This window comes from Myripristis murdjan, chromosome 13 (genome assembly GCF_902150065.1).
Source record: "Myripristis murdjan chromosome 13, fMyrMur1.1, whole genome shotgun sequence".
NCBI lineage: Eukaryota > Metazoa > Chordata > Actinopteri > Holocentriformes > Holocentridae > Myripristis > Myripristis murdjan.
In genome coordinates this window covers 13,366,360-13,383,813 of record NC_043992.1, presented here as the reverse complement: position 1 = coordinate 13,383,813, position 17,454 = coordinate 13,366,360, and the positions used below count along the sequence as shown (strand labels likewise).

Below are 17,454 nucleotides of genomic sequence, written 5' to 3'. Positions count from 1 at the left end.
TTCAGTGATCACTTTGACCAATACTGAGATTTCTTGCCCAAGACCTCACTTTCTAGCTTCTACTTTCCCTTTTCCAAAAAGTCATGAATTACTCAAAGCTTCAGTATTTCACTAGGGATGATCCCAGATAGAGAATGTATTAAAGGGTGGCTACTGTAATCACCGAGTTCACTCTCTCACCACCATTATCTCTCTACACATCAAAAAAGCACAAACATATGAGATTCAAGGGACAAAATCCTCAAAATATGGTACATCAGCAAATCCCTGGCTTGGATGATATACAGGATACATATAGTATTGATCTGTGTTTCAAAACCCCTCTAAAACTCTGGGAAATTGATTTACGCACATATTATAAGACATTAACCGCTCATCATTTCCGGTACAGACCATCCGCTTTCTCATCTTTATGCGCTCGACACAGCAAACCAAATTAAATTTCCATTGCACACATGCCAGTCCATTTCTCATATAGTGCCCATATGACAAAAATCAACTTACTGAGCAAATATAAAGTATAAAAAAAGCAACCCAAACAGTTCCATGCCTTTTTTTGTGAGAAGAGAGAAATATAAAGAGCTACATGAAAGGAGTGAGCTGTATGGGGTGAGGTAAGAATTTAGAGCTAGACAGAGAGAATGGATGGGCCCAATTGACAGAATTGGATGAACACCAAAAGAAAAACAGCAGCAAATGAAAGCATAAAAACTAAAGTAGACGGAGAGGAGAACACAGAAACAGAGACAGACGGTGTAGGTGGTGGGTGAGCCAGTCTACAAAGGCAGGTTTCATTGTTCTTACTAGCAACTTAATTAAGCCTGTGTATGTGTATCCTTCACAGATAAACGCTAATGCTTCCTCTGCCCAACCCAACATTTTAGCCCTCACCACTAGCTCCACCGGGAGATGAAAGAGGCTCATCAGAGTCAGGCCTATAAAGAGGTGAGTCATCATTCACACAACAACAACCACAACATCAGCGCCCCAGAAAAACAGCCACTGTCAACCTGCAACAGTGACATAATCAGCACGGCTCTTGGCAGTTACCACAGTGGCAAGGGAATCACAACACTGCATCTTATCAGGCACGCAACATCAATATAAATGGTGATGGCGCAGTTAAGTAGGGACATGTGGTGTTTGCCAGATCTGGAATATACAGAGTGTTATTCAAAAATCTCACCTGCTGGGTTAGTCTGATGTTATGGGCTGAGACTATGATGTTATAAAGCTTTTTTATATTCATAAAAAGTAAATGACCAGGCTAGTTTTATCCTGTCTGAACAGTGTCTGAAGTCTTTTGCCTCCATTTATTTTGTATTGGGCATGGGCTTGAAATGCGGACAAAGGGGTGGGACAAAAGTGAAAGTTTGGTTAACTTTACACCAATGCCCATGTCTGTGTGAGTCCATGTGACTGCATTGCGTTTGGTGGGCCTGTACCGGCAGCAGTAACATTGCATCTGTGAAAGCGTTAGCTGCAAAGCGCCATGTAATGCTTGGACAGTGTCAACGCATGCAGAATATTCCTCCATTTGGTTAAGAAAAGCTTCTCAACTTCTACTTGAGCTGCCACTCTAGATGTTGCTGATATGTTTTAAGTCCCGGCTTATTAGCACTCTTAATTCACTCTTTCTTTAACTTCATGCGTGCATACTCGAAAATGGAACAGCCACCAAAAAACACAGAAAACACACAGGAAAAAACATTATACATGATCCAATGTGTTATCATTTCTTAGCAAAAGCACAACAACCACATTTTTGACTCTGAAGAGTTTACAAGGAGCACTTTAAAGGTGGCATCTTGTGTATGGAAATTTACTGTTTTGTCAGCTGCTGTCTGAGTAGCTCTGTGAGCTGTTTTTCTTTGTGTGTTAAGTCTAGTCAGGTGGCGCTGTGTTTGTACTGTACTGCTACTTTTTCTTGAGTGTTTGCTTCTCATCATATCCCATAGTTCCATTAATTAAGGGATTATTTGGGTTTGTAGATTAGAGCCTAAAATGAAGGCTGTGCACACTGGCAAATATTTGTCTTAATGTGTTTTCTTTGAGTGGTGGGAAAAATGCTTAGGTAGTTAGGCATTTTTGCCTAAAAATGTTGGTTTGCCTAAGTAAAAAAAAAAGCTTATTTGAACAACAAAAAGGAAAATATGAAATTGTGTAAAAGCAACAAATTTGCAGCCAATTTTGAATAAGAATTATTATTTATGCACAAAAAAGACATCTTGGCTGTGTATGACTGAAACTGATGCTACCATAGATATTCTATTTGTTTTTACTCATGTGTACGTGAGAGAAAAATTGTCACAAAGTTAGCATCTACTCTATATGTAGAAGAGACAGTGCATTTAGTTTGCTGGAAAGAGGAGTGTGTGTTCATGGAAGGTCATGGAGAAGAAATGAAGAGCCGGGCTATGGGTGATTTCACAAATCGCTGTCTATGACGGTATATAAAGAATCACAAGTGTGTCTTTAACGCACCCACTACAGCGTAGCCGCCTGGCACTATGGGGTAGATGGTGCCATCTGTGTGGATGCCATCTGGGAACCAGGCTGCCATGCTCTCTCCAACCAGACGACCAAACGCTGCCCCTGAAAGACATACATGTGCGTAAAGAGACAGGATCACGATCAGAGTTTGGCTTCTTTCTCCCTGGGACCAGCAATTAATTATATTACTCTGTGTACTATTTTTCTGTTCCAGTGACAAAACTGGCAATCACACCCCGTCTTCAAAGGGAAATATCAATACTATTCGGTTACCTCTCCTGTGAAATACCTTGGAAACATCTCCATTGTTCTTGTCATCGTTTTGCATGAAAACAATCAAAGTAGTGGGTATACTTCCAGCCTGAGAGTAAAAAGTAATTGTTTCACTGCCATTTCTCATCGAAGCTGGCATAGTGTGAGAGCACAGCAATTAATTACAGTATGAGAAAGACAAATTGCAAGCGGGGGAGGGATCTGAGTTTTACTTGGGCTTTTTAATCTTATATTTAGAGGGTGTGATGGAAGTTTTACCTTGGCTGTAATATTATTACTGAAATTAAAATAGGAATTTGTCACATTATTTCTCATTAACACATCACCGTCCAACTGCTCACTTCCCTCTCTGTCCCATGGACACACATAATTCTACTTGTGCCTATCTAACACACACACACACACACACACACACACACACACACACACACACACACAGCTGCAGCTTCTTACCAATGACAAATACTGGCATGAAAGCTCCACAGGGCACTGGGATGGTGGTAGCCAGGGCTGACATCCAGAACTAAGAAATAAAGAAAAGGAGAGAAATAAAGAAAGAAATGAGAAAAAGAAAGAAGAGGGTGGCATTTCAATTAGCTTTAGAGGGGCTTTTTGTCTGCCCCTAGATGATAGCCTGGTTGAATCCTCCTCTTGCAGTGAGGAGGCAGCCATGCAAAGCCTGGTGCCGAGGTTAGATTGAGCTGTCACTTTCACTCTTCATTTGACAAAGACCCTGAAACGAACCCTGGGTAATGAGCGGGCTCTGCCGATTGGCCAACACTGGGCCAGGCAAGTGGAAGAGACTGCTAATTAAGAAGGACAAACAAAAAAGGAAATGCCACCGCTGACAATGTGTGAGCATGCCCTTCAGTGTGTGCGTGTATGTGTGTAGGTGTGTATCCAAGAGGAGGACGGTGCAGCCATTATGGGTTCTGAAAGGCGGGCATGGATATTCTTAGACTGAAGCTGCTGACAGGTGATATTTTATGATGATGTTCAAAATTTGTCAGTGTCAATCTGTCAGATGCAAAATCAAAACAGTATTCAAAAAATATTCTCGTCAGGGTGAAAAAGCCTCGAACACAGCATGTAGCCCAAGAGACGCTAAAAGTCTCCGTTGAAATAAATGAAAAGATTTCATACTCAAGCATGCTTGTGTGGAATCTGCTCACAATGTCTAATCAATATCAATTAAGGTCTTCCCATAGACAACAAGTGTAATATCAACCAGTTCTACAATAAATTAGTATTCAACCAAACTGCATACTATCCACCATATCAGAGGCGAAAACAGTGACTGGACCAGATCAGACTTTTAGGTCGATATCAGCTCCATATATTGGACTAACCCTTACAAGCAGTGGGTGAAGAACCTTAGAAATTGCTACTCAAGTAAAATTACTGTTACTTTGCTGATATTTTACTTAGAAGTGTTCATGAAAAATACGACTTGAGCAGAGGGAAAAGTAGCTTCTTCAACATGTACTCTGAGCAAAGACTTAACTATTAGAAACAATAACTTGGCGAGATGAAATCTTTTCCATGAAATTCTAAAGGAGGAGGCCCTCGAAGTTCAAATTAGATTTCTTTCGATGCAAATATGGAAATTACAAAGAAAAAGTGCACCAGCAAAGTAAAGGCAGAAAGTTGATCCATTTACAAACATCCAGTTTCACTGTCAAGAGCACAACCAAATGTGTAACTCTGTAAGGGGTGTGCTTTAAAATGTAGTTAAGTGCAATACTCCAGCAAAAACATACTTACGTAAAAGTAAAATTACTGCCTTTAAAAACCCCGTGAAATGGACTATTTTATTTGATTTGTATTTTCTGTTGAAACAATATGTTTGGGCGGGATCAGTCACAAGTATAAACCAATAGGACAGACCAAACCTTGACCCCAAGCCAATAGCATAGGTTTGGGAGAGAAACACAATATTATTTGAAAGGACAAATTTCAAGAAAGACGATGTTTAAATATTTGTGAAGGTTTAATTGGTTGAAATATTAATGTACACCTACTACTGCAGGATGATGTAACTATTTAAGATACTGTTTCACAGGGAGTAGAATTCATGTGAGGTCATATTATGAGGACCACTCAATAAGGCCCATGTACACAAAAAGCTACTCTAGCAGTAATTAGTTCCAGGCATTCACCCTTTCTAATAAGAAGGCACCCATACAGTACATATGTATGGGTGTGTATACAGCATACACACACATGCTTCACCGTCACACACTACTTCTTTGCTTCCCCAATTATTCTCTCACACCGATCTGCAGAAATAATTTAAAAATTGTGGATGAATTTTTTTTTTCTTTCTTTTATTGTTTCTTGTCTGCTATATAATGTATTTTATGTATGGAGGAAGAGCATTATGTTGATTGTTTTTCAATTGTTAATGATACATACATAAATAAAAAACAATTAATAACAAAAAAAAAAAAAAAAATTGATAGGTGGAATTCTGACCTATATTAGTGGTGTTTCGAGCGGCGATGCTGGTTTCTAAAATGGTGAACTACTTTCTGCCACAGCACTGGCACTGTACCACCAGCTGGCTGAAAGGAGTGTTTTGTTTGAGCATTCTTCAAAACACCTATTCAGCTTTGTTTGGCTGCTTAAAATCGTGTTGTTGAGTTAATGGACCAAACTTGGTGGATGTATTACACTTGTAACCAAGAAAATACCACTATATGGATAAGAATCTGAATCATAACCTTAGAAGAACTCACAGAATTGTATTTTTTTTTTTCTTTTGCGAAACTTTAATTGGGCCGGTATTCTAATGAGAAAAATGCACGCACGCACACACGCACGCACACACGCACGCACACACACACACACACACACACACCCACACTCATCAGGCCTGCAGGTCATTTCTTTGGCAGAAGGACACAAAAGTTGAGACTAGGTGACATTCAGTGTTGCCGTGTACAAAATAAGAAGTGTGAATGGGAGTGTTGCGCAGTCATTACACAAACCTCATCGATGTAATCTAGAGGTTTGAAATAGACTTTTTAATTACACTCATCCCTCCATCTCTTCATCCCTCCCTGCCTCCCTCTCTCTCCTTCCCTCCCTCCCTCTCCCTCTCCCTCTCTCTCTCTAGTTCCCTCTGCTCTCCGTCTATAGTTAGCTGTAATTAAGGCCGGCTGCCACAGTGAAGTAATGGATCTCCTTCTGTAACCCTACACTGCAGCCGCTTTCACACCCCGAACAGCACACACACATCCATGCGTAGGTGTTCTCACACACACACACACATGCGCCCACACACACACATACACAACCACCATGGCACAGACTATTGGGAATCAGAGCTTAACAAGGCTAAGCGAGTCAGAGAGTGGTGTATTGGGCTAATACACACATACTTTGACACGTAATGAGTAAAATATACAGAGAATTATTCCCACAAGAAAGTTGGGAGATAATTGTCCTTTGGATGTTTCTGGCCTCATCTCTTCCTCCTCCTCTCCTCCTCTTATTCCTTCTTTTCCTCTCAGTCGGTAAAACCTCATAAGAGTTAGATGGGTTTAGAGGATCTGGCAACTCATAACATAGGCTTAACTTTATTAGAGAGGCCGTGAACTCTGACAAGACCTGTGTGTATGTGTGTGTCCTTATGTAACATAGCTGCAGGCTAGCAGAACTTCACACAATTTCCAAAAACACACTTAGTGGAGCAAAATGCAATCCAATCTGGGTGTTTGTTTGCAGTTGGCCGTCATACCCGTATTAACAGAAAACTGAGACCAAGTGTCATTTTCTCAACAGCCCACTCAGGTTTCTAAAGTCAGACATAATTATCTGTAAAAATGCATCAGTCAATGCATGCAGTTCCAGCAGAGTCATTTTAGGAGGGCAAGCACCAAAAGGTGCAAGGGCAACCTATTGTAATTGGTTTGTTTATATTTTTCTGCCACTTTGACCTCATATTTCACCTATTCCCCATATTCAAGCTATGATGAAAGTTCTCTCGTCTTACACATTTGGTGGTGTAATCGGCGACCTATGGACCCCCGGAGCTACGATGACAATCCAAGGGGGCATTATAGTTTAATGTTGAAATTTTACACAGTTTACAAGTTGACACGAAAGCTGCCATGACACTGTGAAGGAATGTCGTAGAGACTGCTGCAGAAATATTTATGAAGCCACCGCACCAGTTTCCCTTGCAGGATGGACTTGTCCTGCATTCCATGATTGTGCTGCCCCCTTTCATGGCTACAAAAGGGGGCAAATCTGAGCCTGTCAGTGGCAAAAACAAGCACTTTTAGTCGAAGTACTCTGACAGGCATAATTGCCCCCTCAGATTACATTACAGCCGGCTGAAGCGATCTAGCTCAATACTGGGCCAATTCCAGACATTTTTATCCCTATTAGTCATTTAGACCCCAAATAATGTAACATATGGCCCCAGTTTTGAAATACTGGAATTACTCTTTAATGTTACATTGCATTTAAATATCAGAACAACAACATCAACAACAGCAGGAGCAACAACAAAAAAATCCAATATTCTATTTTTAACTAATTTAGCCATTACCTTTGATTCTAAACAATTTAACAATAAAGAAAAACCTGTGATATAGATAAAATATGAAATATAGATATGTATACAGTATAACTGTCATCTCTTAAGTGTATTTTTTATTTTTGTTATATATTAGGTTTCACTTTTAAGCCTCTTTTGTAATATATTTTAAAACAACTGCATAAGCTCATTGTGCCCCCTTGTGGCGGGTTCTGACCCTGGCTGTTCTTACGCAACATACAGGAGAGGATACTGTAAGAGGATAACAACGTAATGTGAACCATCTGTTTCAGTTACCAGTAATGATACAATCTTACAAAACACACACACACACATACACACACACACACACACACACACACACACACACACACACACACACACATACACACAGGTGAGGGTCAGAGAATGGCAGTGGCGTAGCACCACTTCCCCATCGTTTAAGGAAAGCAGCCGTAACCATGACAATCAGGTTGATGTGATCACTCTGTGACAAGTGACAGTTGTCCATGGGTCCTGCCCTGGGTGCCTCAGGGTTGCCTAGGTGACGGGCTGGCAACCGCTAAAGACATGATCCCTTCTAGGTGTAAGTACTACAGTCTATACTGCTGTGTAGAGTATTGTACTGTGACCCAATGACACACACACACACACACACACACAGTGAATTCATGAATTCATATTATATCTTACACACTCCCATTTCAAAGGGCCCATTCAATTCCCATTCTGTGGTAAAGGGAAAATGCCTCCGGGGCTCAGCGAGATTTACAGTTCAGAGAGGAGGTGAATAGAGAGGTTGCACATATTAACTTACACTACGCGCGCGCACGCACACGCACACACACACTCACACACACACACACACACACACACACACACACACACACACACACACACACACACACACACACACACACACACACATTTTTTATTTGAAATACTGAGTTCAGCTACAAAAAACTGCAACAAACTTAAAATCTACTGCAACAAAAGTACCTTTAAAAAGAAACAAAAAACGCCATTGGTCTTTATAGAAAAATCAATGCCTTCTCTTGTTCACTTCTGGCTGATCTACCAATGCATTTCTTACCTACCTCAATATGAACCACAACATTTTAATCTTCACCTCATTCAGAGTCACTGTCGAAGTTAAATTTTTTTTTTATATAGACTGTCTGCCTCTGCTAGTCAAGGACATGTCTGGAGCCATGGTGATGAGTGTTGGGAAGTTACTTTCAAAATGAAATATGTTAATAATAGCCCCAAATGTTAAGGAAAAATATGAAAATAAATCCATAATCAGGAACCGGGGAGTCTAATGCCTCCAATCTCACAGTAGAAACTCCTGGAAAAACAAAACAAAACATTGATATGAAGGCTAAATTATTTTGAGGGCTGCATATTAAATAATAATAATTAAATCACATACTGACCATCCCCTAAGTCAAAGCAACTTTCAGTCAGCTCTTCAACAACATAATGAGGCTGCGGTGATTAACAGAAAAGAATTTCACTGTGGCCAACCTTAAGGATGAGTATCTTCACCACTTTTCGTCCCTGATATGTGATTAAAAAAATTTAGTTACTGGGGTAATTTTTAGCTTTTCTGCCTTAAGCCTTTTTTTGTATTAAGCAAAGGTTTCCTTCATCACTCCGAATTGGATACATAATACTATAAACTGAGTAAAATCATGTGGCTGCAAGACAGAGCTGCTATTCAGCCTGCCTCTGGAGACAATAAATTATTCTATATATCCCAGCTTTCCCATTTATATGTACTACATCTCATATGGGCAATTTACAATCTATGACCTCACCTTGTGATGAAGTCAGCAGAGTAGATATACAGAAATGGCAGCAACAAGAATGAGACTCAAACTGATTTCTCTATTCCTCAGAGAATTTCAAAAAGGGTCCACTTCACAGAAAACCCACCACGGTGTCGTCTCTTCATGGGTAAGCCAACGGGATAAACACAACAACAACAACAACAGCTTGACAGTTTGAACGCCTAAAAGATCACCGACAAGACACCACATCAATCTCACTTAATCCAAAACTCCCCGCCAAACACAATCGGCACGATCTGAGCTCAAACTCAATAGGTGAGCAGGTTTACAAGGTTATAACCCTGTTTTGCTGAAATGCCTGCTGGTAGATTTTACAAGGCAGCACATTATGTTAAACAAAATGAGCACATACCGTAACCTGATGGTTGGGGTGCATTTGCATATTAGCTGTGAAAATATAATAACAGAGAGTGGAGAGAGTCAAGAATTTCCATATTTCCATTTGCTGAAAATTCATTTTTATTTTTCAATGTTATATATCCATATATTCATATATACAAATAATAATCTATCTATTTATCTGTTTATCTGTCCGTAAACCAGGCTAAAGACTCCTGGGTTGTTGGTCTAAAATAGCTTGAAAATAAAGAGGAATAAGTGAACAAGAAAACTTTTTACATTACTATTACAGTTAATATTACTTAACAATCTGTATGCATTGTGAATCCGGTATAATTTTAACGAGACTTATAAAGTTATACGGAAGCTTCAGGGCTGAATTGCTTCAAAAGAAAAAACAAACGCTCAATTTAATTCTGTTCATTATTCGATTGCAGTAATGTATTTTGCTAAAAGAAATACAACAAATCCAAAAGGCATTTTAGCAGTAGTGCTCCGGTTGGAATATTATGGTGATGTGACTCATGTGACTCCTTCAAGTCCACAGAGCGGGTTTTTATCACCAATCAGGAGGAAATGGTAAAATAATGTTCATTAACTTAATTTCAGAGTGAGGGAGAGTGTATTCTCAGTGACTAGGTGTTTATTAGAAAATTCATGATGACTTTTGACAGTCTCATTAAGCAATGGTATCATTTGCTGTTGTGATTCTAATGTGCCCATAAGGCACTTAACATGAGATTATGAACCTTACCAACAGCACTGCCGAGTGCAATCAAAAGGTCAGTGCCTCACATAAGGAGATGACTCCTCCACCAGTATGACTGCAAACAGTCTGTCATGGCTCTGGTGGATGTTCAATGTTTGCATGCATTCATTTTAATATGAAGAACCGTACGCTCATCTCAAAATGAGTGATAGCAAATATGAGGCTCAATGAGAGATCAACTGGCAGGAGTGCACCATCCTTATTAATAATAGTGCCTCCACCACCCTTATTGCATGTAATACCTGACTTATTGGAGAAAATATTGTCTCTACAGTCCTTATTGAGGATATTGCTGCACCTACCAGCCTTATTGAGAGTTAATACTGACCCTTATTGAAAATTAAGGCAGCAGTATGAGGGCTAACTCAGTAATGGAGGGATCATTGGTGTTCATGCCTACAGTTTAGGGCACACTAGAGCTTGAATCAGGCCTGGGATTTAGAACCTGACTGCGGATGAGCAACTTTTTTCTGAACCCGATCATCACAATAAAATTTTGAACCTAACTCGACTGTGGCCTGAGAAAATTCTGTCAGAGTGTGTCTGAAACAGAGCCTCAGTAAAACATGTATTATTATTAATTTAACTGTAGGTTGCTCATTCATTGTAGTCTACTGTATGTAGTGCCTGCTGCCTTCATTTTAAAAGATGCACCATGCAAAATTACAGAGGGTCAACTGAAGTGAGGACCAAAAATAAAATTAAAATAAGCAATAAACATGAAATTTGACAGTGGCGTCTATTGAGTTCTAAGTGCCGACCGGACTCACTGATAGAGTTTGTGTGACAGTTGAGTGCAAATGGTCCTAAATTTCATTTTGACCTACAGCTTTGCATAGCACACCTTTACCACTTTCAACACATAAACCAAAGCAGACAAAGCACATTATACCAATATATATAAAAAAAGACATTCCAGCACCTATATTTTTTGTGTTATTCCCATTATTTGTTAAATTATTATCATCAGGTCGTGTCTCTGACTTTTTATAATTGGCATAAGCTGAACTCACAATCAAGAGTGCCACACCTGCTGTGACGTTTATCACACTATTGAATGGATGTTATCAGTCGTCATCACCCTCACTTGTATGGGTCAGTTGGTCCCTGCTGCACCTTCTAGTGGGTTAGAAGCTGTTATCATATTTTCATATCACTCTTAACAAATCAAACATTAACTTTAGCCACTCTCATTAGCTTAGCTTTTGTTAGCTGCTTGGTTATGGTTAGGAAAAGGTCTTTGTTAAGCTTAGGAAAGAATTTGCTGCGATGGTTAAGGTTAGGAAACGGTAATGGCTAAGGTTAGGAAACTGATTGCAACATTTGATAACACTGCTTGCTGATCTAAAAAGGAACACAGTCCTTGCTTGAGTCAGGACTCGATCCCGCGGCTTCAGAGTGAAGGTCGGTGTAATTGACCCATCTACCACCAACCTCCTCCTTCTGTGACGGACTTCGTTGGACTTTATGCTACACCACCGTGTATCAGGCTCCAGGGTCTCATTTGACCGGTTAAGACAGATTGATGATAAAAATATGTGATAACAGCTTCTGACCCACTAGAAGCTGCAGTGGGCACCTACTAACCCCCACCACTGGGGGTGATTACGACTGATAATGTCAATTCAATGGTATGATAATGGTCGAATCAGGCATGTGTTATCAAGTGTGTGCCTAAATTCCACTGATCATGTGTTTGATCCACAGAATCGGCTTAAAACCAAGTGTGTCTTCCTCTGATGATGCAATAGGGAAGTAAATTCTGCGGATGATCCTTTCCCAGTCTGTTGAGTCGAGTTGTGTGTCCCCAGCCTAGGGCAGATGAGGCATACTGACCACATGCTGTGCTGCCTGCACATCACATCTGCTGAACACAAGTCCTGCATATGTAGCACTGATTACTAATGTCAACCAACCCAGACAGGTGGCTAACATTCAAGCAGGCAAAACTGCACGACTAACTTAGATATCACCCTGCCCTTAAACACGATTCAAGCGATAATTTCAATTAAAACCTTCCTTTAATTCTCAGATGTTGTTAAACCTGAGATGTGGACCTCCTGCCTCTTGGTTAGACCACAAAGAAGGAAAAAATGATTAAGCCGTGAAAGGCCATAGGGAACTATGAAAACGGATCTTCTTGGCATATTGATATTTCTGCATAATTCATTCAGCTGAAAAGAAAAAAAAAATCCTTCATTGTAAATGGCATCTCATTTAAATTTCTGTCTAAGCTGAGCTGTGGTATTGAGGTTATAATTTTAAGGTGTACCGCTATGACCTACAGCACTTCTTAGGGGAAACTGAAATTATGTAAGTGGTACATCCCACTCCACCATGTAAAACAACATAATAGTTTAACTCGAGACACGCTCCTACTGAGGGAGCATGCAAGAGAAAAAGAGATAGAGAGATAAAGTACTAAGGTTAGAATGATGGACCAGGTCAACAGTGGCCATTTATTCAAAATCAGATATTATGCAGTCAGCACTGTCTGCCTCTGACATGACAGATATGATGCAGTTTGCTTGACACTGTTATTGCAGAATTGATCAGTACCACACTGTCTATGGGGAGACCTTAACCTGAATTAACTAGTTTTATTAGGACTGCACACAAGTATGCATAAAAATCATTTATCACCTTTTTTATTATCATTCTCAACTCCAAGTGAATCCCAGATGATAACAGTTTGTTTCCTGTAGTGTAAATGCTGTTGTACAGGCTTTTTCACTCTGACAAGAATGAGATGGTCGGCACAAAATATTGGCTAGTGGTGACATCAATTAAAAAAAATAAGCACTTCCCACATATTACCACACTTTGTTCCACTATGATTTCATTCATTCAAGTATTATGCTGTTTCCTTGTCATTTAAGAAGCTTACTGTTGCTTTGCCATTTTAAAACATCTAATTTTGTATTTTGCATTTTTGTTGCTGTATTGCATCCTCCTTTTAGTTGGCTGTTTCCTTGATCATTTTACTTGTAAGCGACACTAGAAAAGAGTAAAAAGCGGGGTCAGCTAAGTCGAAATAGAAGTGAAAGCAAATAAAAGACAGGTGAACATGCTGTGAAGGAGGGAGAGAAGGGAGAAACGAAGGATAGCAAGGGTACCGGTTGTGACGCAGTATCCAGGACATTTATTTTCTATTTAATTTGTCACTCTTCTGGGAAGCTTGAGTGTGTGTGTGTCACATTCAGAGGACAGTCTATCGCCTAGGGGCCTCTAGGGACCCTCAGGGGCCCTACTTCTATTCCCACTTCAATTACAGTCCCGCCAGCTCTCTGTCACTCTCTAACTTGCACACACACACACCCTCCAACAGAGGACTAACTGAGGACACACACACACACACCTGTATTAATAAACTTTTTCACACTGAAAGCCGTTGATGTGCATAATTGCACACCACTAAAAATAGTATTTCACAACAAAGGATGCCAAGCGAGGTTGTGTGTTTAGGTGTGCTGAAGAGCTGAGACTGAACACACACAGAAAACTCTTCTCCACTTAGTAGTGCCACAGAAACTAGACACTTCCTCTAAACAATAGATGCTATGCTAATGAACTTAACCTACAAAGAGAGCTTCATTTGCTGATCGGAGGACGAGGTGAACGCTCTGCTTCCTAAAGTTTAGGGGTTGACGTAAGGGGCCTCCTGGAGTTTTAGCATGAAAAGAAGCCACCAGACGAGAATAAAAGAACCATTCATTAACGACGAGAGGGAGACAGCAACCTCCCGTTTGAAAATCACCAGTCACAATCCAAGAACACCAAAAGGCTGCAATTAGACAGAACCATTACAGCCCTGCTCTAAATGCTGTGTGTGTCGCAGGCCACATGCTACATGTGTGTGTGATTGTGAGTCAGTGTGAGTCAGTGTATGGCCAAAGATAGATGTTGTGAGCATGTAGATGAGATATTTGAGGGCAGGTGATTATAGATAGAAGCACTTTCGTCCTCATGTGCAGAACAATGACTCATACCTATATGTCAGAAAAGGGCAATGCTGAATCTGTCTTTGGAACAGAAGAAAGTACCTGCATGCACACACACACACACATACACACACACACACACACACACACCCCGATAGGTTGGACGTCACTCTGATGGGAATGACGCCGACAGGACAACGTGGGGTGGGACAGTGTCATCAGACCAGTGTCTGATTTCACCAGAGGACAGCGGAGGGACAGTGAGACTGGGACAAGTGCACCTACACCCACACACACACCCACACACACACACAGAGTCTCTCAGAGAATGGAAGGCTGAGCATCAGCAAGAAGAGTTGATTCAGTGAAATTGGTTCTGTAAAGTAATAAAAATTGGTTTTTGATGGTAACTTTTTGAGCTGTGGTGACAGAGAGGAGGCTGAGAGACACATTCGTTATTGTATGATATAGAGACGATGACAGACATGGAGAGACAAACTGAGAGTAGACAGAGGCTATTTCTTCCATCACTGCAGCACAGACTATCAGCTTTATGCTTAAGTAACTGGAGCCAGTGATAGTGCTTTCACTGCACATACTACAGTAGTTTAATTAGAATTTGCACTGGCTTGGTGGTGGTTTTACTCAATTCAACTTTAGATAGTGCTGTTATTTTGAAGACTTCTTTGATCTGTGTAGGCAACTATTACAACTACTATTTCTTACAAAGGAGAATAGAAAAGAACTGCATTTTTTTCATTATTTTATTCACAATTCTTTTTTTTTTCTTTTTTCTTTCTTTTTTTTTTTGTTTTTGCTTGCCTTTGTTTTTGGACGAGTCTCAATTCACTGCTTACCCCTACCACTCAGCCCCAAACCTCCATTTTACACGTTCACATGCACGGATAGGATGCCCTGTCTGTATGGATTATAGTTACTGATGATGGTCTCATTTCAACCCTTACCCCTTATAGCTCTGCTCTGAAAGGCCACTATTCAGTCGAGGGCACTCCGAAACTAGGGCTAGGCCAAGGGAAGGGAATGGGAATTGCTATTTGTTTTCATCTGTGTTTCTCGTAATTCTTTCAGCCTCAACTAACACTCTTCTTAAAGAATCCAGATGGGCTTACCGAGCTTTTAGAGTCAGTTTTCTTTGCATTTCATTTCAAAGACAACTCAGTACATCTTAATCGGTGATATTCTGTGCAGTCATGCGACTTGTATTACAGGATACTCCAGATCTAGATTTGATCATTTTTGAAAAGTAGCTTTAACTACCTCTTCAAAGTTACATTAGGTACCAAAACTATTTTTCACTTGAGGGTAGCTTTACTGTAGCTCAACAGCCGTTGAAATGTGGAATAACTGGTAGCTTGGAAACTGAAGTTTCAAAGTTACCCCTCCCAATCCTGTCTACAGCCAGCCTACACACACAAATCTGTACCCATTCACACTCTTCTAAGAGTCTTTTTTTTTTCACTGTATCAAAAGTTCTTTACCTGCGCTAAGACATTCACAACACAGCCCTACGCCCCCACGCCTCCACCCTCCCCCAACACACATAAACACACTTGACTCTTGGCGCAGTAAAAGGAGATTTACAACCTCTGTTTCGATGGTTCTCTATTCGGAGAGGACGTTTCATTTCAGCCGAACAGAGCGACCTGGGTAAGTAAAGGTTACATAAAAAGCCAATCTAATCACAACACAAGCAGCGCTCTCCTCCACCTGCCCTTAAACAGCAGCCACAACAGCAACCGCCGCGCAAGCTGGATACAGAGATCCACTGGGCTCCAAAACTTTTATTTGGCCTCCTCCCTGTGCTCTTCATTTCATTGAGCCCCAGCAGGAAATAAGCCAAGTTCCCGTCCCAACACTTGTCACTCCTGTTGATGAGCTGTCTGATGAACAATGTGACATCATCTAATGCGGCTGGCCTGCTATGTAGAAATCCCAGCAAGTTGGCTAGTGTCCTAGCCAGCTCTGAGTCACTTTTCAACAATTTAGTCTCCTTCAGACGGCACAAGAGTAAAAGCAACACTGATGTGCAGTGTGATCTTGAGCGGAGCTTTCTGCCCCATGTTAATCTGTTTACTTTTTTCCATTATTATTGGTATTGTTGTTATGAATTGCCCATCATCCCAAACATTAAGGACGGCATAATTGAAGGCAATATGGGGGTTTAAGGCATGTACACAGTCACAGACAAAGACTGATAATCTGTAATATATGCTATTTACTTATTATATTTATATGGAAAAGTTGTTCATTGTAGCTTTAAAGCAAGCTAAGCTAGATTCCAGTCCTTTAACATCCCTCTTAGTGCCTTTTTTTAGAATTTACTTATTCTTAAAATGAAATGGGCTGGACATACTGGACACGGGACGCTCAGTATGTTCAGCTCATTGTCCTTTATGGTGACCTCATGACTGCATCTCTGCTCTTTGCAGATGATGTGATTCTGTTGGCCTCACTGAACTGTGACCTTCAGCACACAACATGGCAGTTTGCAGCCGAGTGTGAAGTGGCTGGAACAAGGATCAGCACCTCCAAATCTGAGGCCATGGTTATGTGTCGGAAAAAAGGTAGCTTGCCCTCTCCGAGTTGTGAGTGAGTTACTGCCTTAGTGAGGGTATAATGGAGTGGGAGCCGGACAGAGGAAGCAGTGCAGCGGTGGGTAGTCATGCTGTCCCTGTACCGGACTGTCATGGTGAAGAAGAGGTTCAATCAGAAGGCAAAGCGCTCTGATCTCTGTTCCAACCCTCACCTGTGGTCACAAGCTCTGGGTTGGTTTCAATGCACGGCTGCTGCTGCACATTGAAAAGAGCCAGCTGAGGTGGTTCAGGCATCTAGCCAAGAGGTGTTCCAGGTAAGACCAACTGGGAAGAGACCCCAGAGCACACACAGAGCACGCTGGGTGCATGTGGCTGGGAAAAGAACCATCCAGTATCGAATAAGTGTCAGAAAATGGATGGATGGATGGATGGATGAAATGAACTGATCCAAAGATTGGACGCTGCTTTCTGTTACTGAACCCCAATGTACTGACCACCTAAACTAGAAGGGCCTTACTTAGGACATAGGTGACATGTAAATGACAATACTTTCACTGTATATAACCTGATTTTTTTTCCATTCACATTGCGAAGAAATAAATTGGATTCCACTACTTTTATTACACAGCTGCCAGGCTCCAATCATTTAACTGACATCTAGGCAACATAACAACATAACACTGAG

At 40.8% G+C, this 17,454-nt stretch overlaps 1 protein-coding gene across 1 annotated transcript in view; it reads right to left on the bottom strand.

Moving 5' to 3' along the window:
* The window catches only part of clcn2c (chloride channel 2c), a 162,942-nt gene that overhangs the window by 39,282 nt on the left and 106,206 nt on the right, over nt 1–17,454 (bottom strand). The window contains exons 13-14 of the mRNA XM_030066320.1: nt 3,220–3,289; nt 2,485–2,595 (exon numbers count right to left, since the gene is read on the bottom strand). Coding sequence (XP_029922180.1) covers nt 2,485–2,595; nt 3,220–3,289 — 181 coding nt within the window. The remainder of the gene's footprint in view (nt 1–2,484; nt 2,596–3,219; nt 3,290–17,454) is intronic.